The following is a 23,561-nucleotide window of genomic DNA, read 5'->3' on the forward strand; positions in this document are numbered from 1 at the left end:
AAGAAAAACACTAAACAGTAGCACTAACGTTCAGTTATAATTAAGGGAATTAATACTTAACTATAGTACTAAATATGACATGCTAATTAGATTTGAATGCAATGGAAAAGCTGAAAAAGGCATTTTTGAAAAGAATTTCATAATATACGAAATTTGAAAAGAACATTTGGGGGAACAAGAATGATAAAGGAAGGGGCAGAGCAATAGAGTCCGGGTCGGTTTGTGGGGGCAAGAGAGAGGTTGAGAAACCGAGAGAGGAAGAACCAAGGAAACCAACGAAAAAGAAACAACCGAAAAAGCTATTAATTTTGACCACATAAGGGCCAATTTCATCTCAGCCAGAGAACCCAGAACCTTGAAACAATTAAATTCAACACAATAAAATACAATATAAAATTAGAGAACTTGGGGAATTTTTTTTTTTTTTTTTTTTTTTTTGGGAAGAAAGGTAATAACATTACTAACAACACACCAATGTTACAAAGAAAGAGGTTCAATTACAAGAGAAACACAAAATAAGATATGGACCCCCAAAACAAAGCCCAAACAAAGGTTTTGAGCCCAAAAATAGAAAAACCAAACAACAAACCCTAAACACCCAAGTCGAAACTCTACGCACTTCTCGAAGGAATCGCGTCGCAACGCGTTGATAGATTGTGATTACAGATCCGAAAATATATGGGGTGGAAGAAAGCCAGAGCCAAATTCGAAGGGCAGGAAGAGGAAGTAAGAAAACCATGGAGGTGGAAGATGAGAGAAGGGAAAGATCGGAGACGATCAGTGGAAAATACGCAGGAAAACTGACCATAAGAGGAAAAGAAAACAGGGGAAACCGATAGCCACCAACCCTGGCCTAAGCTAGGGCTGGTGAAGAGAAGGGATGGTTGATTTGGAAACTGCTACACACAGGTGATAAGAAACTCTCACACTAAAGGAGAGTAGACCTCTAACGAAGGAGAGAAGTTAAAAAAAAAAAAAAAAAAAAAAAAAAGAAGGGAGAAATTGGGTTTAGGAGCCTTAATACAAAGCTACCAATAAAACAAAGCCTATTTTAAATGGGGGGGTTTTAACGAAACACTTTTGGTACTGTTCATTTTTAACGAAAATGATATTTTTACTCTAAAAAGTCACTCATAGTACTATTCACTTACAACACCTTTTTGTCATTTTGATTAAAACTCAATGTTTTCAAATCCTTTTCATTAATTTTCCTTTTTCCAAATTATCTAATTTGTACTTGTTCTCTTTTGTGCAAGCTATTAGCCTATTAAGCTAAGCCTTCTACATAGTAACCAAAATGAGTGTTATCAGTTTATATCTCTGTTACTTTTTTTTTTTTTTTTTTTTGGACAAAGGTAACTTTCATTACCAAGAAAGAGAATTACAGACAAAAGGGCCCAAATACACAATAAACACAAAACAAAAAGTGAACCCCCAATACTAAACAAAAGCCCAACCCGAGAGAAGGGCCCAAAACAAAAAACCTTACAAGACTAGCTTCCTCCACCGCCGATCCAGCATCCCAGACCAGAGAGTTCACCAAACACATCCCCAAAGAAGAAGGCTCCATTGTCCTCCACCAAACGCCACACAAATCGAAACCACAACCACCAAAGAAAGAAGCCAGAAGGAAAGAACTTTCCCCTAGCAACAAAGCCGAAAACGGCATACAATTGGAAGGTGGTGGTGTGGACACCATATAAGCTGAAGCTCTGCACACCTGCCTAGAAAACCGCAAAACGCGGGTGGAAGAGATGGTTGTAGAATCAGACATGTGTGAGAATGATGTAGGACTGAAGCAAATGGAAAAGTCAGAAAATGGCGGGATTAGAGTCATGGAAGTGGAAAAACTTGATGGAGAAGAGGAAAAGGGAAGGTTGGAAGTGGGACTGTAGGAGCGAGACTGATGAAAGGTTAGATAAGAGGTCGCAAGGGGGATTACCAAAAAAGACGGTCAGAAAAAAACATGGAGAAAGCCAAGCTCACAAAGAAGGGAAAAGAGACAAAAGAAGAAAAAGAAAAAGGGAGGCCACCAACCCCTGGCCTCTGCTAAGGCCGGCGGCAGAGCAAGTGGATGGAATTGGGAGCACTCACACACAGGTGAGAAAGTCTCTCACACATAGAGAAGTTATCTCACGCAAAGAGAAGGATCAAGTAGTCTTCACTCAATGGATTAATTGATGAGAATGAAAAGGAAATTCTAAGGAGATTCTCTCAAAAGTGAATTTTTTTTAAGAAAAACTAATGAAAATAGCTTGAAAACTTTGAGTTTTAATTAAAATGACAAAAAGGTGTTGTAAGTGAATAGTACCATGAGTGACTTTTTAGAGGAAAAATGTCATTTTTGTTAAAAATGAACAGTACTAGGAGTGTATCGGTAAAACTCCCTTTTTTTTTTTAACTTCTCTCTACCGTGAGAGTTTTTCCCTTCTTTCTGTAAGAGTTTTCCCCTTTTTTGTTGTGTTCCCCCTCCTCTACGTCTTGATATGTCCTTCTCTTCTTATCTTTCTGGCATCCCATTACCACTTCTCTTTCCTACTCGGAGAAGCTGTTCGGGTTTAGATGATGAGTTTGGTGAGGCGATGCTTGGTGATAGGGTGGATTGGTGCAGATCAAGATGTACTATTCCGATGAAGATGAGTGTAGTGGACTTCTCGATTTTGTGTTTTTACGTCGTTGGGCCTTAGCTGTTTGGCTGAACTTTTGTTGGATTGTCTGGTTGACCCCTTTTTTTGCTTGTTTATGTTTCTCTATTTGTGGTCCTTTTGTTTGTGATCTGTATCTTTGGTGTTAATAAAATCTTCCTTGACCCAAAAGAAAAAGTAATTTTTTTTTTTTTATGGATTATCTATCACCTCATGTTTTTGGCATAATGTTTTATAAAGTTAAAACTAAAATTAATGTTAAACTTTGGTGGTTGAGAGTCCACGAAGAATTCCTTTTGAGAAAGTCCACTTAGCATTTCTTGTGAGCTAATACTTGACAACTTAAACTACTTTTCTCAGCAAACCTATAATACTGCACCCTGCATCTGTGCGTTTGCGCGAAGGTTAGTTTAAAAGCTTCAAGAAGTTATTGGAGCTTTAAACGCTGCCTTCTTTTGCTTCTATTTTTCAGTTGCTCAATTTAAAGTATGGTGAACTTCAAACCTTATTAGTTGCAACTGTGATGAAATGAAAGTTGTATAATCCAGTGCTCAATTGAATAATCATATTTTGCACCAGCTGTGGACAGTGCGATACATGTTATGTCGATGCTATCTTCATCTTTTGTCATTATTACGTTCATATTCCACCCATGTCATTTGCATACTCCATCGACATCAGATACATATTCCCTCCAAATCATTTTGTCGAGATCATCTATATTATAGCTCTGAACATGATAGTTTCGTTTTCAGCTCCTCATTAATACAATTTTTTTTTTAAATAATGGGAATTATGACACTTCAAAAATGTAATTATGCATTCTTATAAGAGTTTTTTTTTTTTTTTTTTTTCCAAACATAGAAAGTTTGAGGTGCATAATTAGATTTTTTTTTTTTTATGTGAACATTTGGACAAATACATAAGTACTTATAGAGTTTTTGAGTGAATTTTGATTTCAATAATATTAGCCATTGGATTTAATTTGTGTTGTTAGATTTTTATTTTTTTATTTTTTAGATTTGATCATATTCGATCTCAATCGTTTGATTTAATGTATTTATAAATTTGATTTTTTTTAAACTGAATTTGGACCGTTGGTTGAACCTACGATCCGACCATGTCGACCGTTAAAAAAAAAATAATCGTTAGTCTTTCTACAAGTGGTCGATAGCATTAGCAACTGGGTCTCAACGCTGGGTCGCAACCACTAACCTTAGCTCATTTTTAAGCTGAATTGGCCTAGAAAAAAGTTTTAACCCAAAATCTTTTTTTTAGCCCAATGATTAGAGAATTTTTGGACGAGTTTAAAACTTAAATTTTGAATTTTAACCCAACCATTGAGTTGGTCTCAATATAAATAAAGGGGTGTGATATCCACACATATTTTTTTACTTACACACCCTTCTAATTTTTCTCTGTCGAATCGGATGAATTGAAGAAGATGAAATGATAGAAATCAACAAAGTGTGTGTGAGAAGTAAAAACGAGGGTGTGGATAACACACACCTAAATAAAAATATACTTTCCTAATCTCTAGGTTTGAAGTGACAACATATTTTGTAAATACAATATCTTCCCAATTCAAACAACAAACTTATCACCGAATTGAGTAAATATAGTGGAAATTCATCGTCCATGACCTACAAAAGATATCTACGCATGCTAACCATCATAAGCTAATACAAAAATGCTAAACCAAAATAATCATCATTGATAAGCATTGGGTAAGTTTGTCGATAATAATATTTGGCTACTCAAATGATGAGTAAGAGTTTCTATTTAAAATAGTTCTTTATCGATTTATAGATCTTTGTGTTTATGATCAGAACGGTTCATATTATAAATCACTCTATAAAAATCGTCTCTGCAAAAAAACAATTAAAAACTAAGGTTGTTTAGTTATTGTGTACTGTTTATGTATTTGCTACAATAAATTAGCCAAATGACCTTATTTTTAATTTATTTTTTGCACAAATAATCTTTACAAAGTGATTCATAATATGAAAAGTTATGATCATGAACATAAAACTCTATAATTCGAACACAAAGAATTTTGATTAAGAGTAGCCAAGTATTGTTGTAATTGTTATGAGTGGTATTTAAATGAAGGGCACTATCGTCAATGAGGGCTATCACTCAATACAGTTTTGAAGCTGGCTTTTTTTTTTTTATGGTGGCAGATTGTCTGCCCCTCTGCTCGGTGCTCTTATTTTTTTTTTTTTTTAATTTGTGCGGTTATGATTAAAATATGTTAATATTTTATATACTTATTGATTTTTGTCTTATTATCTATATAAAAAAATTAATATAAAATATAACGTAACTTAATCGTGACCACACAAAATAGAAAGAGATGTGAATTGAAGGGCAAACAATCTGCTCATTTTTTTATTGGTGATTGTCCAAAGAAGGCTATTAAATAACCCAAAAAAAAAAAAAATCACAAATATCATTATTATTTAACATATTTTTTGTGTAGAAGAGAAGGTGGTGCTGGTGCCCTCCAGTACTTCTCCCACCCATCCCTCAAAGAAAACCTACCCCCATATCCTCTCTCTCTCTCCTCCCTAAAACCCAAATTTCAATATCCCCAATCAATATCCCTCCGACACCCAATTGTTTCTATGACCATCAGACTCTAAAAAGCCCGATTCTTGGCCATGAGGAGGGGCAGAGGAGCAGCCACGAGAGCCGCAGCGCCGCCGGCCGAACCCACCGGATACAGACCCAGTATTGGAAAAGAGGTCCGGTACCGAGGGGTGCGGAGAAGACCGTGGGGTCGGTTTGCTGCCGAGATCCGGGACCCGTGGAAGAAGACCCGGGTCTGGCTCGGCACCTTCGACTCGGCTGAAGACGCCGCCCGAGCTTATGATGCCGCCGCTCAGATCCTCCGTGGCCCCAAGGCCAAGACCAACTTCCCGATCTCCTGTGCTTACCCGCCCTTTTACAACAACCCTACCGACCCAGCTATCGAGGCAAAGCTTTTCGGGTCGGGTTACGGGTTTCAGGACAATCCGGTTGTACATCCTCAGAGACCCGCATCCAGCAGCCTGAGCTCCACCGTGGAGTCGTTCAGTGGCCCCCGGCCGCCGCCTCAATTTACGACGATGGCTGCCGAGTTGTCACGGCCTAAACGACAGCCGAGGACCCCGCCTATGGTTCCGGAGGACTGCCACAGCGACTGCGACTCATCGTCATCAGTGGTTGAGGACGACGAGGATTTCGTTGCGTCGTCGTCGTTTCGCAAGGCCCCGCTGCCCTTCGATCTTAATTTCCCACCGTTGGATGTGGATGGGGATTTGGGCGGTGGGGTGGACGGTCATGATCTTCGATGTACGGCTCTATGCCTTTGATTGTTTGTTGTTATTATTATGCTGTTGATCGTTTGATGAGCATGATGATCAATCATTCAATTTTCTTTTCACTTTTAAATATATAAATTTTCTCTCTTTTTGTTTTATGATTACAAGCATGGTGTTTGATGAGAATTGCTTAAAGATTTATTTTAAAAGACTTTTTCAAGTGAAAATCGGCAACTTTAATATGGATTTTTTAGGATTTTCGAGGAGAGGTTTGAATCTGGAACGCAATGAGATGAAAAGGCAAAAGGATTAAGTGTTCGATATGGGTTTTTTTCGTTGTCACCAAGTTTTGAAAGGGATTCAATTTGCGTGGACAGATTTGGGGAATGCAAGGAGAAAACAAACAATCTTTGCTAATTTTGGTATGTATCAATTTGTTTAGATGGTACATTTGTAAACAAACCTCATTTGCTCGTCATCGTGCTGTTTTGCTTATAATGGAGTAAAATAAATCATTGGCCTAACTTGTTTTTCCAATTAGTCCTTGGCTGTGTTAAGTGATCAATTCTTTGTACCTCACTCGGCACGATAAAGCCGGCCTTGTTCAATGAGATAGAATCGACTCCACTCAGTGAGATAATGCTTGGTCCTCGTTGTTTTTTTGTTATGTGATAAACGTGAAAATTTGATGCTCACTTTCAGCTTGTGTTGAACGCATCTTCATGTTGACATGTCTTGGAGGGTAAACCAAAACTCATTACTAATGTAATGGCTTTAACTTAGTGCCAAATTGCACTAATAATCTACGTAGTTCACTTAAAATTTTCGCTTTTGAGTAATGTATTGGCACTTTAAAAAAATTATTCTGCACATACTATCACAAAAATATGGGAGTGGTCTAAAATGATTTTTGTAGAGCGGTAATATCAACATCTTTTTAAGTTTTGTTATTATAATTGTTCCTTGGTTTCATTTTCACCGTTGTTTGATTCGTTTTCATTTTAGGTCAATTTGTCAATTAAGTTGATTTTTTAATTTAATTTTAATCTTCACATTTAAACAATTCAAGTTAGAAGAAATTTTACCTCATTTGAGACAGCCTGGACTAATAGTGCTAGCATAATGAAACAACAAACACAATAGTACAACAAAGAAACTACAAGGATGGATGAATGGTACAAAATTGAGTAAAGTAGAAGAAAAGGATGATATTACAAACTTGAGTAAACTTGAAGAATTATAAGTGCAATTTAGGATGTTGCTTAGTAAGAGGGGAAGGCACGGAAAGGGGTCAACAATTTCTGCACAATACATGCCATTCACTCCCTCGAAACTAGTGGAGGCCGATATCTTTGAACTTGGACTTTAGAAATTCAAATGCCCTTGAACCTGGACTTAAGAATTTTACATGTACAAATAGTAATGGTGGGGACAGGGTCACTCCCATTTTTATTCTCTTTGAATATTGATTGTTGTGGGGTTTGTTGCTGGAGAGGGGGGATTGTGATGCTGCTTCAGCTTGAGGGAGAAAGTCCCAATAAGATAGGCTTTTTTTTTTTTTTTTTTTTTTTCTTTCCCCTGAGATGGCATCTCTCTGCTGCCTGCACTTTCAAATCTGAGTGAATGGAGAGATTTTTCAGGTTAAATCGCAATAAACTAAGATCTAGTGACAGTTCTCTTTATTTGTAATTAAGAAGTTTTATATTTGAATATGGTGAATTCGATACGAACTTAGATTGCTAATTGTGTGGTTTAGCCGAATTCTCTCATTCCCTTAATATAAAATATATCGTTATAGTAAAAACAATCGTAATAAACTACATGTCATAATATAAGTAAATGAACATTGAAAAGTATCTTTCTTCACTTTCTACTTGTATTAAAAGATATGATGTACGGTGCACCGCTTGTAATATAAAAGAATCTCTCAAGTTAATGATGTGATATTTTGAAATTCAACTTAATTTTGCATTGGGAGGCAGGCACAAGGCCTAGGCCAGCTAGTATGGGTAACGTAGATTTCGTGGGTAGTGCACTAGGCAATTAAATTACAAATACAATACAAGCAGTAGCAGACACTATTTTTTCCGGGATGTGCAATAACTTTGGGCCTCTCGTTGTCGGGTTTTCTTATTCAATTTTCTTCTCTTTTCATTTTGTTACTTTTTATGCGAGTAATGTCGATAAAAGAAGAACTAAATTCGAGATGTCGAGTGCATGATGAAAATGTTCTTAACGAATTGAGTTGTCAAATTTATGCTTTTTTTTCTTTTGGTTTTCGGGCTGGTGGTTAAAAGTTAAAACGGTTCATTGACTTGGAAAGAAAAGGAAAGTGGAAAGGGTTCACATTGATCATCAATGGAAGGGAAATTCATGGTAAAGGCACCCGACAATATTTACTCAATCCATACAATAGTTATTGCTCTTTCTTTACTTCCTCTCCGACATCGGACCAACCTTAGAGGCAAACCTTAGAGACAAATGAACAACTTACGAGCAAGGTTGTAAAAAATGCTAGGATGTAGTCGGACGGCGGGCTGGAGCCTAGCGCTTAGACGGTTAGGCAGACTCCTAAGCGGGCTAGACGGATTTAAGTAAATCTATTATATTTCGTATAAATAAGTGTCTGCTTATACTTGAATATATATAACTTCATCCTAAACTATAAAATAGAATGACATATCTATTATGAAATATTGAAACATAATGAAAACATGGAGGACAAGCATAAAATATGTGTTCATTTAAGTATTCAACAAGTCTCTTATAATTTATTGAAAAAAAATAAAATGCAAAATTAAAGTTATCTATTTTCTATCAAAATGAGTCGCAACTTAGGCGGTTGCCTAGACGAGTCTAGGCAAGCTAGGCGGTTTAGGCGGGCGCCAGCAGGTCTATGCGCCAATTCTTAATTTTTAAACGTCTAGACATTAATTAGGGCGATGGTCAGCCGCCTAACGTCTAGGTGAGGCTTTTTAGAATAGTGCTTAGGAGGACTAAAATTTGAAAGCAAATTTTGAAAAATTGAATAAAGTAGTTCCAGTTCTTAGTTTTTTAAAAACTGAAAGTAGTATGAGTTTTCTATTTAAAAAAAAAATGAAAACAAAAACTAAAATATGAAATGAAATATTATCAAACAACCCCTTAACAAGAGCATCTCCAATTTTTTTTTTCACTATCTCTCCCCTTCCAAAAATCCTAGTATGCTACCTTCATAGTCTTCACACTCCAGATATGGTTGGGGGCTAGTGGCAACTTCTCCCTTTCTTTTCCTTCCTCTCTTCCCCCTCTCCTCCATCATAGCCTTCTCTCCTCTTCTTTCCCATCCGCGACTCTACTTTCTGACCCTACATCGCCTGCCTTTCCTCGGTCTCATCTCCCCCTCAGTTCCATGGATTTCGGTCTCATACCCAAATCCATCATCTTGCTCTTTATGGTCTTTAAGAGCAATTCCAGTGTGTAAAGGCTCCCCATGTCAACAAGCAATTGAATCCCTCTAGTGAATAGTAACTACATTTAATGAACAGTAATTGCCTTTTGCATTTACACCCCTAAATTGGATAGCCTAGACAGTTTGTACTAAAATATTAGTATTTTTTACTTATAAAATAATAAAAAATAATTTTATTTTAAATTTCGGATAGGATTTTAACCGATCTCGTTACGCCATGTGTCATTATCCAAAAGTACAATTTTTGTGGATAGGTTTCGATAAGATTTTTAACCAATTTCGTTGCGTGAAGTATCCTTACTTGTTTAAAATCGTTGAAAATATTGAAATGTGGTGTAAGGTGGGAGAAAATGGTAAGGTATTTATAGAAAAAATTTTGAAACTTTCGGATTTTTAATTATTTTAAAACTTTTTTTTATTAACCTAATTAATCTGAACTGTTGGATTACAAAAAATTTGTAAGCCAACTGTCTAGATTGTGACAAGTGGCCTACTGTAACATTTCTTTTTTTTTTTTTTTTTTTTGTAAAGTGGAAAAACATGGATCGTTGATTTGGAAATCAAGTGGTTCAGATTCAACGGCTACTGAGTGGGCTGCCACGCAAGCCCCACCGCCTGAAATCTTGTTGGTGACACGCCCCCCACGCATGTGTGGTTTGCACGCACCTGAGGCAAAATTTTTTATAATGTAGCTGATGTCATGCTGACGTCAGCCTTGTATCAATCCCTCCTTAAAGCGCTTAGGCTTGGGACTTGCGCCTGAGCTCTCACATGGGCTCCCCTTCAACCCAATTGCCCAAATGGGTTGGCATCACCTTGGCATGGGATTGGATTGCAAATGGAGTTGGTCTATAGAGCAAAAGAGCAATCTAGAGTTGCTCTAAGTGGAAGATGAACTAACTAATATGGTTTCAAGAATTGCCATAGAAGATTGTTGATTTGTTAATTCGATTGTTGATTTGTTAATTCTAGATTGTCCTCATCTATGAATTAGTGCGAATTTTTTCTTAACCAAAGTCCATATAATATAAAAAGCACTCTATCCTCTAAAACATGTTTATTCATTCAAAATATATCAGTGTAAATGGATTTTTTTGGATAAATTACACTTTACCACCTCAGGTTTGAGGTTTATTGCAATCTCATACAGGTTATAAAAAAAATTTCACTTTCATACCTTACGTACTATTTTATTTCAATATAATACATCCGTTATATTTTCCATCTATTGGTCCATTAAGCGCTGACATGATTGCCAATTTTCTGCCACGTGGCCAAAAAATAATAATTTTTTATACATTTAAAATAATATAATAATTTACCATATTAAAAAAAAAAAAATTTGAAACCCAGAAACTGAGAAGCCCGTTCCCCCCGACCCACCTCCCCCGCAACCCCTCACCCTACCCCCAGCAACGCCGCTACTGTCATCCTCCGGAAACCGGATAAGAACAATGGGACAAATCGTTGACGCTCTCAAGCATAGCATCAGTCCCACGCTTGGTGGCGCCGACCACTCAGCTCCCCATGATCACAGCACTGAGCCCTAGCCTCTCATGGTCCTTGACGATGTGGATCTTGTACGGAATCTGCGCCTTCTTTAAGGGCTTGGAGAGATTGGCGACCTTGGAGCTAGTGAAGGCATCCAAGTCGTTCTTGAGTTTCTTCTGCTTGACGGAATCGTGCAAGGTGTGGTTGTCGACGAAATCGACATCGTCGTTGGTGTTGAAGGAGAGGTCGACTCAGCCCCTGTCGGAGCCGAAAAGGACGGAGGTGGGGCTGACGTGGAGGAGGATGACGGCATCACCGTCGTCGAATATCGGATTGGGGATGGGGGAAGGGGTTGCGGTTGATGGGGGATGAGGGAAGGGGTGGGCACGGGTGGGGATTCTGGGAGACGAAGGGGATCTGGGTTTTTTTTTTTTAAATTTTTTTTGTAAATAATTATTTTAATATTTTAAAATTTTAACTAAGTGTTTAGCCACGTGTCATAAATATGACAGTTATGTCAGCAAATGTGGTAGCCACGTCATCACTTAACGGATCAATAGATGAAAAATGTAACGGATGTATTGTATTGAAATAAAATAACATTTGAGGTATGAAAGGGAAATATTTTAAAGACTTTGTAAGGAATTGAAATCGATCTCAAACCTAAGGTGGGAAAGTGTAATTTACCATTTTTTTTTTTTTTAATTATAGAAAACTAATGAAAATGACTTGAAAATTTTGAGTTTTAAACAAAATAAATGGTAAAGTGAACAATATCAGAATTAACTTTTTAATGTAAAAATATGAGTACTGAGAGCTTTTCATTAAAATTATTTTTTTTTTTAACAAACGATATTATCTACATTAAAAGAGAGAGATGTAGGCTTAGTCTCACAATAAACTAGAAATAATGTAATTCAAATTCGTTTTGACGAAAATAAATCTAATATTTATTACTTAAAAAAATAAAAATAAAATAACAATAGATTGTAGTATTAAATTAAGTGTGTAAATGACCTATTTGATTTTTCTTTTTGTCGTAAATTGGTTTAGCTTATAATACACAGACAAGAAAAAAAAAAAAAAAAAAAAATGGATTCCTGGCCGCACGATCTGTGTGAACGGTCAAGACTAAACGGTCCAGGATTGAGATCTGAATCCCTAAACCCTAAAAAACACGCTCAACCCTGAAAACTTGGTTCGCCTCGCGCAGCTGCTTTTGCCTCCACAGTCCACCCTCTTCAGTCTTCCCTTTCACGCTGCTGCTTCCTCTGCTCCAACTCCAAGGTAACTCTTCCTTCTTCTCTCTCTCGTATCTCTCTCCATCGCTCTCGCGTTCTTTGTTTCTCCCTCTCAAGTTGTCCGTTCCCTTTGCAAATTGATTTCGTATCTTCCTTGATTTGTTTTCTGGATCTAATTAAGGTATTGTTCTCTCTGATATGATTAATTGATCTTATAATTTTTGGATTTTATTTTTTTTTTATGTTCAAATTGAGAATATTTTCTATCATTTCGAAACTTTCGTACTGGAAAATTCATGTCCTCGCTGCTTGGCATGTTGTAGCTAAGTGCCCAGCTATATATATATATATATCATGTAGTTAAGTGCTGAATCGGGTTATCTTATAACTTTTTTTCTGAACCGAAATGTCTAGATTAGATCAAAAAAAAGTTTGGTTGATTAGATTTCTAATTTTTGAGGAAATTTTATTTTTAAAAACTTAAGTTGATTGTTGATAAATGGCAACACAGAACCTTTTATTTTCCTGAACTGAAATTTGATTTGATTGGTTTTCAATTTAAAATGTTATAGTTGATGTTGTTCTGTTTATTCTCTTGTTTTTGATATTTTATTTATATTCTAGATGCTTGATATTATGAAGATCAACCCTTTTTTTCTCATCTGAATAAGAATAATGTATCACCAAAACTTTGTTTAAACTAATTGTGATCAAGTCTGTAATCGCTGATTGCCAATTCGCTAGCAAACATGAATTACACATTATAAAATTTTGTTACCTAATTGTGACAGCATGACTGCCCAAACTCAAGAAGAGCTCCTTGCTGCCCAGCTTGAACAGGCAAAAGTTCATGTAATCTCTCTCTCTCTCTCTCTCTCTCTCTCTCTCTCTCTTATTCCTTCTTTCTCGTCGTTTTTAATGGGGTTCTCTTTCAATTGAGTTGAGGCATGCTTTATGTGATATTTTATTTAATTTGTCTTATGCATTCAGAGTTTCTTCTTGTTTTTATTTTTGAATGTTGATATTACTTGGACTTTATGAGTTTCTGCTAAAAGATACAGATAATGTGTTGGAAAGATCTTTACGGTTGAAAAGTGATTTTATTCGTTGTGTGTTTGCTGTTTAGCTGCATTGCTGTTTGATTTTTCGATACAGTTTTGCAGTGATGAGCGAATGTGAAATACATTCCTGCTAAGTGAAGTCAGCTATAACCACAAGAAGGGTTTAGCTTTTACGTATTGCTATTTTGTTGTCTGCCTTTAGAATTAGTATGGTGTCTTTCTTAGATGGATTCATATCCAGTTTACTTTGCATATCTATTTTGTTATGTTATAGATTTGGATTAATGGAAACATTTCTTTACAGCATTGGAGAAAATAACTTTGTCATTTTTTCTGTATTGGTTTGGCTCGTGATGGTTACAAATTACAACATTTTAAGCTAGATAGCAGAGGCACTGGCAAGGGTTCTTTTCTTTATTCATTCATTTGTACTTTAGCTAATCTTTATGTCACTTTGGATGAGCAGTATACTCAAGTGAAATACTGCTACACTTTTCTTTGGCCATAGATAGAGCTACTTTGAATGGGCCAGTTGACCTGAAATTTTTTGTAAGGTGCTTTGTTGTTTCATTTTCTGCAGCAGTCACTAAGTTTGTACCAACCTGGTCATATTTGTGTTTTCTTCCCTATTGGATCCATTACAAATTGTTATTTCAATATCTAATCAATTTTTATGGATGATTCTGATACCAGATCAAATAATCACACAGCATTACTCTTGTTTGAACTTTGAAGCTCACTCATTCGACTTTGTTACCTCATTGCTTGAATTTAATTAACTGGAGTATTTTACTTGAGTTCTCTGAAGCCATTAGATTGTTTTTCTGGTTACATTTAATTAGAAGTGATTAATTTGTGCTGTCATCTGTTGACTGGGTTAGAGCCAAATATGTTGACTTAATTGGGTTTCGGCTACTATGGAAACAATCCTGAACTGCCAAACATATCATAACAACTCACTATTGTAAGTTGATTTTTCTATTTATGAGAAGTTAGTGGGAGAAAGAATGTGGCAAGTCCTTGGAGGTTCATAATGAAAGTGTGCAGGCTACGCCCTTCCTTAATATGTATTCTTCCTTGTATTTGTGTTGATGTTTAATTGTGGAGGATAGTGAATAAATATTTCAAGATGCTTCATCTTTTTCTTTTATGGTGCATGAAATTGGGTGAAATGGTTGTAGGATGATGAACCGATAGTCGAGGACGAAGATGATGACGATGATGATGATGATGAAGATGACGACCACGATGACGATGTTGAAGGTAAATTGCACTGTGAAGATTTAAATGTGATGCCAAACTGTTTTATGTTTTTTCCCCTCTAAATGCACCCACTCTTCTAAGCATGTAGTTTTCTTGAAGATCTTAGTGAATGTCATCTCTCCACTGACATAAAAGCCATAGGAAAAAGGTTGTGTTTCTTCTTCAATATGTTATGCAATGCTTATGTCTTCTTAGTTTAGCTCAGTTTGTCTCTGTTTCTGGTTCCTTTTGAGAAGCGGTATGCCTATTTATTATCTGGTTGTGTGACTGTAAGTGTCAAAAGTTAGAGATGAGATTTTGAGACAGTTTTGATAGAACTTTTTAACTGAATTCTTTTGTTTAGCCGTTAAGAACACCTTCAGATAATAATTTTGACTCATCCCTCCTGCTATATATATATATATATTGGGGGCGGTGGTTTGGAAGTTGTACATTATCTCTTGTATAGCCAATCTTTTTTGCTTATTATTGGTGTAATTTCTTGTCAAAATGGCATTGTGGCAGGACAAGGAGATGGAAGTGGTAGGTCTAAGCAGAGCAGAAGTGAAAAGAAGAGTCGCAAGGCGATGTTGAAACTTGGAATGAAAGCAATTCCAGGTGTCAGCCGTGTGACTGTCAAGAAGAGCAAGAATGTAAGTTTTGATTTGTTGCTTTGTTTCTTCTTTTGATTGCTATAACGCATTTTGTGTCAGCTTCTAGGAGATTTATTTTAAAGACTTAATGTAGTAATGTTTGTTCTTTCAGATTCTGTTTGTCATCTCAAAGCCTGATGTCTTTAAGAGCCCCGCTTCCGATACATATGTCATTTTTGGGGAAGCAAAGATTGAGGACTTGAGCTCACAACTTCAAACTCAGGCCGCGGAGCAGTTCAAGGCTCCTAACCTAAATACTGTGACAGCAAACCCCGAGCCATCAACTTTGGCTCAAGACGATGAAGATGTGGACGAAACTGGTGTAGAACCCAAGGACATTGAGTTGGTGATGACTCAAGCTGGGGTTTCAAGATCAAGAGCAGTTACGGCACTCAAAGCAGCAAATGGTGACATTGTTACTGCCATCATGGAATTAACAACCTGAGCTGCATTGTAGTGGTGGAACTTTACTTTCGATGAATTTTTCCTTTTTTACCTTTGCATCGTCGTGTCCACTTGAGAATTTGAAGTTCAAATTTCGGGTCTTTTTTTGTTTTTTTTTTTTTAATGAAATATTTTATGTATGGGAATGAGATAACTATGTTGTGATGAATGGTTTACATTGTGTTTCATCTGAATTCGAATATAAATCCTTTTATAATCATACTATCGTGTATGGATTGTCAGAGAGAATGCGTAGTCGATGATCATCTTCTGATCTTTTTCACCAAATCTATTAATCCGGATCTTTGAAATTTGATCTAGGTCTCCCCATCACCAATAATTTGTAAGGTTTATTGTAAGGTTTATGAGATTTAAAACCAGTGAGTATCTCTATCACATGGTTATGTTACATGTTACACATTTTAGCAGTAGTCATCCTTTCAATTATTTCGCGTGCAAGTTGTGAAATATACAGGCTATACAGCCTACAGCTACGAAAACGAAATAAACGTCGCCATTTAACGCCTAAACGTTCCAAGGAACCCCGATTAAAAAGTTAACGTTCCGTCATGCCAACTAAAGCCCTAAACGACGCGGTCTAAAACAAGCGTTAAACTTAAACCCTTTCCGTCGGTACCAAGGACACCCTGCGGACAAACCCTCCAAAGAGCGTTTCCGTTTTCGAAATTTTGAAATCCCAATTTTTCCATCAGATTATTCTCTCTGGTTACGATTTATGGAAATTTCTTCGGTTCCGATCAGTTCGTGCTCGAAAGAGCATCAGAATATCTACCAGGAATGGTTTCGATTCGCTGATGCAGGTACATACTTGCACTTTACACTGTTCCGCACAAGCACGCATTTTTTTTTCTTCACATTTTTTTTTTCTGGGAAAATTTCTTAGTTTTCCGTTTGGTTCCTGAGAAAATTGAACAACTGTAAGTTGATTTTCGGTTTTGTTATGTTCAGACACTGATGGCCGCATTACCGGGAGCGATGCTATAAAGTTCTTCGGCATGTCCAATCTGAATCGGCAGGATCTCAAGCAGGTTAATTTGCTTTTATTTTCTTTTACCAAGTTAGTGCGTCTCGTTTTCTTCTGTTTTTTGCTGTAATTCATTACCATTAGTATTCGGTGGATTTGTTTTTTATGCAGAGGTTAGTGTAAGCTCAGTTAATGCGTTGTCGTACTCATTTTCTAAATACATTTTGTTAGGATTGGGGGTTTGTATTTCTGTTGAGCAATACGGAGTTATTGTGACGCGTAATACGCTAGTAGAGCCGTTGAAGTTGGCATCGAGTTTTGCAGATTGCGTTACTTTGATATATTCAAGCTTAAGATTATGTTCTAGTAGATCTATGCCAAACATTTTGCGTTACATATGTAGCAGAAGCCCCTTCCTTTTTTCTTTGGTTAGACTATGTTACTTGAATTTTTCCAGCCTTATTTATAGAGGGTTTTTAATAAGTTCGTTCCTTTTCTTAAGGTTTGGGCCATGGCCGATTCTAAGAGGCAGGGATATCTTGGTTTCAGTGAGTTTGTTGCCGCTATGCAGGTTATTTTATAAACTGTTATTTTTCTTTTTCATAAATAGCAAAAAATCAAATATTTTGATTTATAGGAATCTGACATGTTACTTTTTCATTTCTAGCTAGTTTCTCTTGCACAAGCTGGACATGATATCACACACGGTTTATTGAATAGCAATGGTGGGTTTCCTTTGTTTAACTTTGTATTGGAATCCATGCTTGGATTGGTAGAATCTCAGTATAAGTTGAGGACTTGTAATACCTGCTTCTTCACAAATATGAATAGCGCACAAGTATTTTTTGTTTACTTATTTATTAGTTTTTAAATCTTGTTTGGCACACTCATTTAACTTAAAACTTTGAACGCTGTGTTTCAGTTGACTTGGAAAGTCTGAAACCTCCTGTTATGGAGGGTTTGGATGCATTACTATTAGCGGTACATGTGCTTTTTATACCTTTCTTATTTGTTTTACTCATTATTGTGGATTTATTTATTTTAATCAATTCATTGTATATGGCCAACGAATTTGATTTCGTTTACTTAATTATTCAGAAGAAAAAGCATTCGCACAAGTCAAATGAAAACAAAGTAAATGGTGAGGAGGTTCTCTAACTATGAGATGTGTACTGTCACTTTTGGTTTTGGCTGTCTATTTACAAATGATCTGTGACGCAGGAACTGCTGTGGTGCAACAAACACCTTCGGCACTTTGGTTTTCATCAAAATCATCAAAAAAGGTGTATGTTGTTTCTTATTTTTGGAGGCAATTGCCCTTTTGCTTTCATGATATTCAGAAAAAAGGATTTATCCTAAAACTGTTTCTATTGGATACTAACTTGAATTTTCTTATTTTGATAAGTTGACTTTATTTTTTCATTGTGAGAAATTTTTTATAGCATTGCATTCCAGTCTCTCCGAGTTGTTATACTTGAAGCTGATTGCAAAAATACTTATGTTTTTAGTAGGTTAAGTTTATCAGTGATCATGTGAAAGCGTTGAGTCAATTAAGACTCTGTGTCCACAACAAAGGCTAGAAGAGGTCATTTTACATAGTGAAAAAAAATGGAGAGAGCTTTTGCATACGTCATTTTTAGGAGTGTTTTTTTTATGCGTGATATGTCGCAGCGTTGATAATAAATTCTCCTGTACATGTTGGGTAGACATGATTTGTGCACTCTGTTTAACACCTTACAACAAGTATTTGGCATATGTCTAGGTACCACTTTCTTCTGTAACATCAATTATTGATGGGTTGAAGAGACTGTATGTTCAGAAGCTGAAGCCATTAGAAGTTACATACAAGTTCAACGATTTTGTATCCCCATTACTGGTGAGTGAGCATTACTCCTTGCTTCTAGTTCTTTCATCAGATTTAATGCCCAGTCACTCATAGTTTTATTTCATTTTTTCATTGGATCTTCTCAAACTTCTATCTAATTGTGGTATGCTATAGATATCAATTGATATTTATTTGCTTTATTTTGCAGAGAAATAGTGATTTTGATGCCAAACCCATGGTTATGCTTTTGGGTCAATACTCCACTGGGAAAACAACATTCATTAAACATTTGCTTAAAAGTAGTTATCCAGGCAAGTTATCCTCTGGGAAAGTGTCTCTGTGTGGTTGTTTTGTCTTGCACAGAAAGTTTGTTCATCCTATGCCATTCCTTATCTTATTTCACTTTTGACAGGAGCTCACATTGGTCCGGAGCCTACAACCGATAGATTTGTTGTTGTTATGGTAATTACCAATCTATCTCCTTTTATGTTGTCATTAAGGCAGTCTTGTTAAAAGTTAATATAAATGTTTTATACGCTTGCAAGTTAAAAAGCCATATAATAAGAATAAGGCTTTACAGGACTCAGTAAGAATGTAGTAGAAATTAAACTTGTTAAACAGATAGCCATCCATGGCCTTGGCTTGCCTTAAACTTTTGTGTTTTGAATTTAAAGAAACTTTTCCTTTATATTTATGTGTCCCCCTTTTTATTAATTTTCAGTAGGGGTATATATCCTTTAACATTTTCATTAAAACTAAGGGGCTTTGGCACATTTTGTAAATGTAATCTTGCATTTTGGTCTATATATTAGGGATTTCAAATTTCAGTATAAAAAAAGACGGTTGTGTTTTGTCTGGTTTCTATTGGTTGAAATAGTCTCTCTTATTGGAAGGCAGATTGCAGAGCAGCGTGGCAGAATGCCAAGAGTCTGGATAGGGTAGTAAACTATTATTAGCCTAGTTCTAGGAATTTGGAGAGAAACTGAGGGACATTTTGTGTTTCTTGCCATTGTCAATAAAGCAATATTTCTTGCATCTCTCGGAAATGCTTCTGCGAGGCTTAGCAGTTGTACATGTGCATTTTGCTTTTTGCTTTTTGGGTGTCACTAATACAAAAAATGATGTTTTCTAGAAGATCCTAAGATTTTCTTCACTTGTTACCTTATATTTCTTAAGAAAGTTGTTTGGTTTAGTGTTAAGATATATTCTGTTGCTTTTTGTAGACATTAAAATTTTTTAAATTCCATTTGCAGTACTGTCTTTTGTTTTTTGTTTTCTGTTAAGTTTCTGAAATTAATATTGTTTACTAGCTAATCCTTCTTGCATGTAGTCTGGGCCTGATGAAAGAAGTGTTCCTGGGAATACTATTGCCGTCCAAGCTGACATGCCATTTAGCGGTCTCACAACTTTTGGAACAGCATTCTTGTCAAAGTTTGAGTGTTCTCAAATGCCACATTCAGTGAGTTATCTTTTAGAATCACCTTGACATTCTCCCAAATTGCCCATTGAAACACCCAAAGCTTACACATTTTTATATCCAAGCTGCTAGAACACATTACTTTTGTGGATACTCCTGGAGTTTTATCTGGAGAGAAGCAACGGACACATCGAGCCTACGATTTTACTGGGGTAACTTCATGGTTTGCTGCAAAGTGTGACCTCATTCTACTTCTGTTTGATCCTCACAAACTCGATGTTAGTGATGAGTTCAAGCGTGTTATTTCATCTTTACGTGGCCATGATGATAAAATTCGTGTTGTTCTGAACAAGGCGGATCAAATTGATACTCAGCAAGTAAGATAGACAACATATGAATCTCTTTGATTATTTTCCTTCTACATATTTTTTTGGGAATTTAATTAGGTCATTGGATGTTGCGCCCAAATCATTTTTCATTCTTGGTATGCAGTTGATGAGAGTTTATGGAGCATTGATGTGGTCACTTGGGAAGGTTCTTAATACTCCTGAGGTCATGCGAGTTTATATCGGGTAGCCTCTCCATCCTTGCATCATTAATTCCTTGGAAGTAAACCTATAGTTTCAAATACATTCCAATGTGTCCTAGATTTACCTTGGTTCGATCCTTGCAAGCTAATTTTCTCTTTTGCAGCTCATTCAATGACAAACCTGTAAATGAGGCTGCTACGGGTCCAGTCGGGAGAGAACTCTTTGAAAGGGAACAGGAGGATCTTCTTGCTGATTTAAAGGATATTCCAAAGAAGGCTTGTGATCGCAGAGTGAGTTTGTTATATTTATGTATCTCATATCTTTACTTAACAAGTTGCTCTCTTGTTAGAAAACTGAATGTTTCTTGCAGATTCCAACGGAATGGAATTTTAATGGCCTTTTTATTCGCAGATCAATGAATTTGTGAAGCGTGCCAGAGCTGCCAAGATACATGCTTACATAATTAGCCATTTAAGGAAGGAGATGCCTGCCATGTTGGGGAAATCTAAGGCTCAACGGAAGCTTATTGATAATTTGGAAAATGAATTTAAGAAGGTACCGTTCCCTCCCTCCCTCCCTTCCTCCCCTGCGTATGTGTACTCTTTACTCTATAATGCTCACACTAGACGCTGTACAGGTCCAAAGGGAGCACCATCTACCTCCAGGGGATTTCCCGAACGTAGACCACTACAGGGAGATCTTGACTGGTTACAGCATTGACAAATTGGAGAGGTTAAAGCCTAAGATGATAGATGCTGTCGATGAAATGCTGGGTTATGATATCCCGGAACTCTTGAAGAAATTCAAAAATCCATACGACTAATGGGTGCAAACAGTTTTGAGAAGTATCATGAACTATGGTGGCTTTGAAGTGTACATGTTGATGGAGCATTGCTCTTCTTGAGCATCTTGGTGGTTGTTGTAAGTTTGTAACATAATATGGTTTCAACTCGTACTATGGTTCCGGGATTTAGATAGTGCCAATCGCTAGGCTCCTTATTTGTAATGTCAGTTTTGTTGGGAAATGATTTAGGACCAAGGTCAGGCTAAAACATTTGCTCCTATTATCAAAGTTCGTAAGGATGGAAAATTGTATGTGAATGAAAATTTTATGTACAATATTATTCCTGAGAGCACTGTTCTAAAAAACCTTTGGTGGCGCTAGACAATTGGTCACTATCCCGATTAATCTCTAGATGTTTGAAAATCAAGAAAGGGCGTCTACACCTGCTTAGGCTTCCGTCTAGCCTGCCCAGACCTGCCTAGATCGCAACTCTCACTTGTACAGAGAATATTTTTTTGTCAAGTAGGTAACTTTCATTTTGCATTTTATTATTTCAATAAAATGAAAGATACTTTTTGAATACTTGAATAAACCCTCGTTATATGATTATTCATTATATTTTTAATATGTTTTAATACTCTATAATTATGTTATTTTATTTTGCAATTTATGTATTACTGTACAGTTATGTATTTTTGTAAGTATAAATAAGCACTTATTTAGACAATATATAATAAATTTACTTAAATCTGCATAGTCCGCCTAGGCCCTGCTTAGTCGCCTTGGCGCTAAGTCCAAGATCACTACTCGACTAGCGCCTAACATTTTTTATAATCTTGTCTAAGAGGTTTACAAGCTCTATTGTCTTGGTTGCAGGTTTGTGTATTTGTTGAATTCTTTGTCCAATTGTAGTTTCATAGAGCAATTAGGAATTCATCATATTCCTGTGCTCGACACTTGACGTACGTATAGCATTTAGGCGGTTTTTTCAAATATGTAAGATGGTTGTAAGGATTTTGTAGCACAAGTGGTTACTCATGAATAGAGGTGCACGACGGGTCAAGTCACCCAACAAAGCACGAGTCAACTCGGTTAAAGTTGGCCTAGAACTCGCACAAAATAATATTTTGTGCGAGTTGGGTCAAGTACAACATGCACCATGGCTCGGTCTGAGTCAAGGTTTTTCGACACCTTATGTAGATTATGTTAGAATAAAGGTGGATCATGTAGGACTATTTTATTAAATACTACAAGCAACAACGTATGGTAGATTATGATTCGAATTGGTTTTATTTTTATCTGATAACAAACTTCATTTGCTAATATTATTGATCATAACACTATGGAACAGATAAAATTAAAGATGTAGGAATGAAAGAGTGAGCTAAACCTTACAATAGGCTAGCAACAATGCGGTTTAAATTCCCTTTTAGCGAGAATCGAACCTAAGACCTCTTACTTACAAGTGAAGATGAATACCACTAGATCGTAGTACTAAGTGTCTAGTTTTAATTAAAAAAATAATATGATTGAAAGATATATTCCTATTCTTATTTTAGAACATTAATTATGTGAAGATTCCTTCCGTTGACTGAACAAGACAACATAGAAAACGCCCAAAAAGATGTCATTGAAAAAATTAAGAAGCTCTTCAATGTCGTAGAAGGAAATTTCTCTCAAAAATGTCATCTTCAATATTTATAGCCCACACAAGCCTAAAAGGTCAATCTGCCAACATAGCACATCTACATTCATTTAATTGTCACGATCAAATGATTAAGAATTAAGGGTTGTAAATTTGACACAAACAACTTCACTCTCTAAGGAATCGTCTCCAATGGAATTAATTCAAAATTCCTTTGTCTCGTCACTTTTTTAGCAAAGTGGATTCCACTTGTCCTACATTAAAAATATATATATATATATATATATATATATATATATATAAAATCTTATAACATAACTAATAATATGGTAAAATATAGTATAACATTAACTCATCAGTTCCAAAAACAATAAGGAAGTTATCTATTGGTTAAGGATTATCATAACAATAAGCGATAAGTATCAATTTACTCGATCTGCACGTCCTGTGACAAGTTATATATATATATATATATATAAAATCTTATAACATAACTAATAATATGGTAAAATATAGTATAACATTAACTCATCAGTTCCAAAAACAATAAGGAAGTTATCTATTGGTTAAGGATTATCATAACAATAAGCGATAAGTATCAATTTACTCGATCTGCACGTCCTGTGACAAGTTACTTTCGTTTCTGTGTGCCTCTTACAACCTTCATCTTTGCCAAAAGTCACACTGACATTCAAGGGCAACAAGCAATCACGATTGGCCCATCCCAACAAATTCTCGACGTCGCCTCTCGCACAATATATCGAGAATTTGTTGTGTGCATTAAAAACACCGTCTCTTGCTACCTTTCCATGGGTTATTATATGAGTGGATTTTATGAATAT

The 23,561-nt window shown here is 36.1% G+C and overlaps 3 protein-coding genes across 3 annotated transcripts; all 3 read left to right on the top strand.

Moving 5' to 3' along the window:
* The first annotated feature begins 5,111 nt into the window (after positions 1-5,111).
* On the top strand, positions 5,112-6,117 carry ERF3 (ethylene responsive element binding factor 3). Its single transcript, XM_068455039.2, has one exon. It carries the CDS (start codon positions 5,309-5,311, stop codon positions 5,999-6,001), a length of 693 nt encoding a protein of 230 aa, XP_068311140.2. The 5' UTR covers positions 5,112-5,308; the 3' UTR covers positions 6,002-6,117.
* Positions 6,118-12,009: 5,892 nt separating this feature from the next.
* On the top strand, positions 12,010-15,753 carry LOC137715588 (nascent polypeptide-associated complex subunit alpha-like protein). Its single transcript, XM_068454930.2, has 5 exons — positions 12,010-12,179; positions 12,925-12,985; positions 14,376-14,457; positions 14,962-15,089; positions 15,202-15,753. The coding sequence occupies exons 2-5, from the start codon at positions 12,926-12,928 to the stop codon at positions 15,532-15,534; spliced, it is 603 nt and encodes a 200-aa protein (XP_068311031.2). The 5' UTR covers positions 12,010-12,179; position 12,925; the 3' UTR covers positions 15,535-15,753.
* A 290-nt stretch (positions 15,754-16,043) lies between these two features.
* Positions 16,044-21,423, top strand: LOC137715331 (EH domain-containing protein 1). The gene is made up of 16 exons (XM_068454617.2): positions 16,044-16,354; positions 16,503-16,582; positions 17,021-17,089; positions 17,186-17,243; positions 17,441-17,499; positions 17,617-17,659; positions 17,740-17,801; positions 18,281-18,394; positions 18,552-18,654; positions 18,756-18,805; positions 19,674-19,802; positions 19,886-20,137; positions 20,253-20,332; positions 20,454-20,580; positions 20,702-20,845; positions 20,928-21,423. Exons 1-16 carry the CDS (start codon positions 16,270-16,272, stop codon positions 21,111-21,113), a joined length of 1,641 nt encoding a protein of 546 aa, XP_068310718.2. The 5' UTR covers positions 16,044-16,269; the 3' UTR covers positions 21,114-21,423.
* Positions 21,424-23,561: the final 2,138 nt, after the last annotated feature.

This window comes from Pyrus communis, chromosome 3 (genome assembly GCF_041283825.1).
Source record: "Pyrus communis isolate YQ-2024b chromosome 3, ASM4128382v1, whole genome shotgun sequence".
Lineage (NCBI taxonomy): Eukaryota > Viridiplantae > Streptophyta > Magnoliopsida > Rosales > Rosaceae > Pyrus > Pyrus communis.

Excerpts from the sequence above, each read along its gene's own strand:
- LOC137715588 (XM_068454930.2), top strand. The coding sequence starts at position 12,926 with ATGACTGCCCAAACTCAAGAAGAGCTCCTTGCTGCCCAGCTTGAACAG. Across the intron at positions 12,986-14,375 it reads TTGAACAGGCAAAAGTTCAT|GATGATGAACCGATAGTCGA; the intron begins GTAATCTCTCTC and ends AAATGGTTGTAG. Across the intron at positions 14,458-14,961 it reads CCACGATGACGATGTTGAAG|GACAAGGAGATGGAAGTGGT; the intron begins GTAAATTGCACT and ends GCATTGTGGCAG.
- ERF3 (XM_068455039.2), top strand. The coding sequence starts at position 5,309 with ATGAGGAGGGGCAGAGGAGCAGCCACGAGAGCCGCAGCGCCGCCGGCC.
- LOC137715331 (XM_068454617.2), top strand. The coding sequence starts at position 16,270 with ATGGAAATTTCTTCGGTTCCGATCAGTTCGTGCTCGAAAGAGCATCAG. Across the intron at positions 20,138-20,252 it reads ATCAAATTGATACTCAGCAA|TTGATGAGAGTTTATGGAGC; the intron begins GTAAGATAGACA and ends CTTGGTATGCAG. Across the intron at positions 20,581-20,701 it reads AGAAGGCTTGTGATCGCAGA|ATCAATGAATTTGTGAAGCG; the intron begins GTGAGTTTGTTA and ends TTTTATTCGCAG.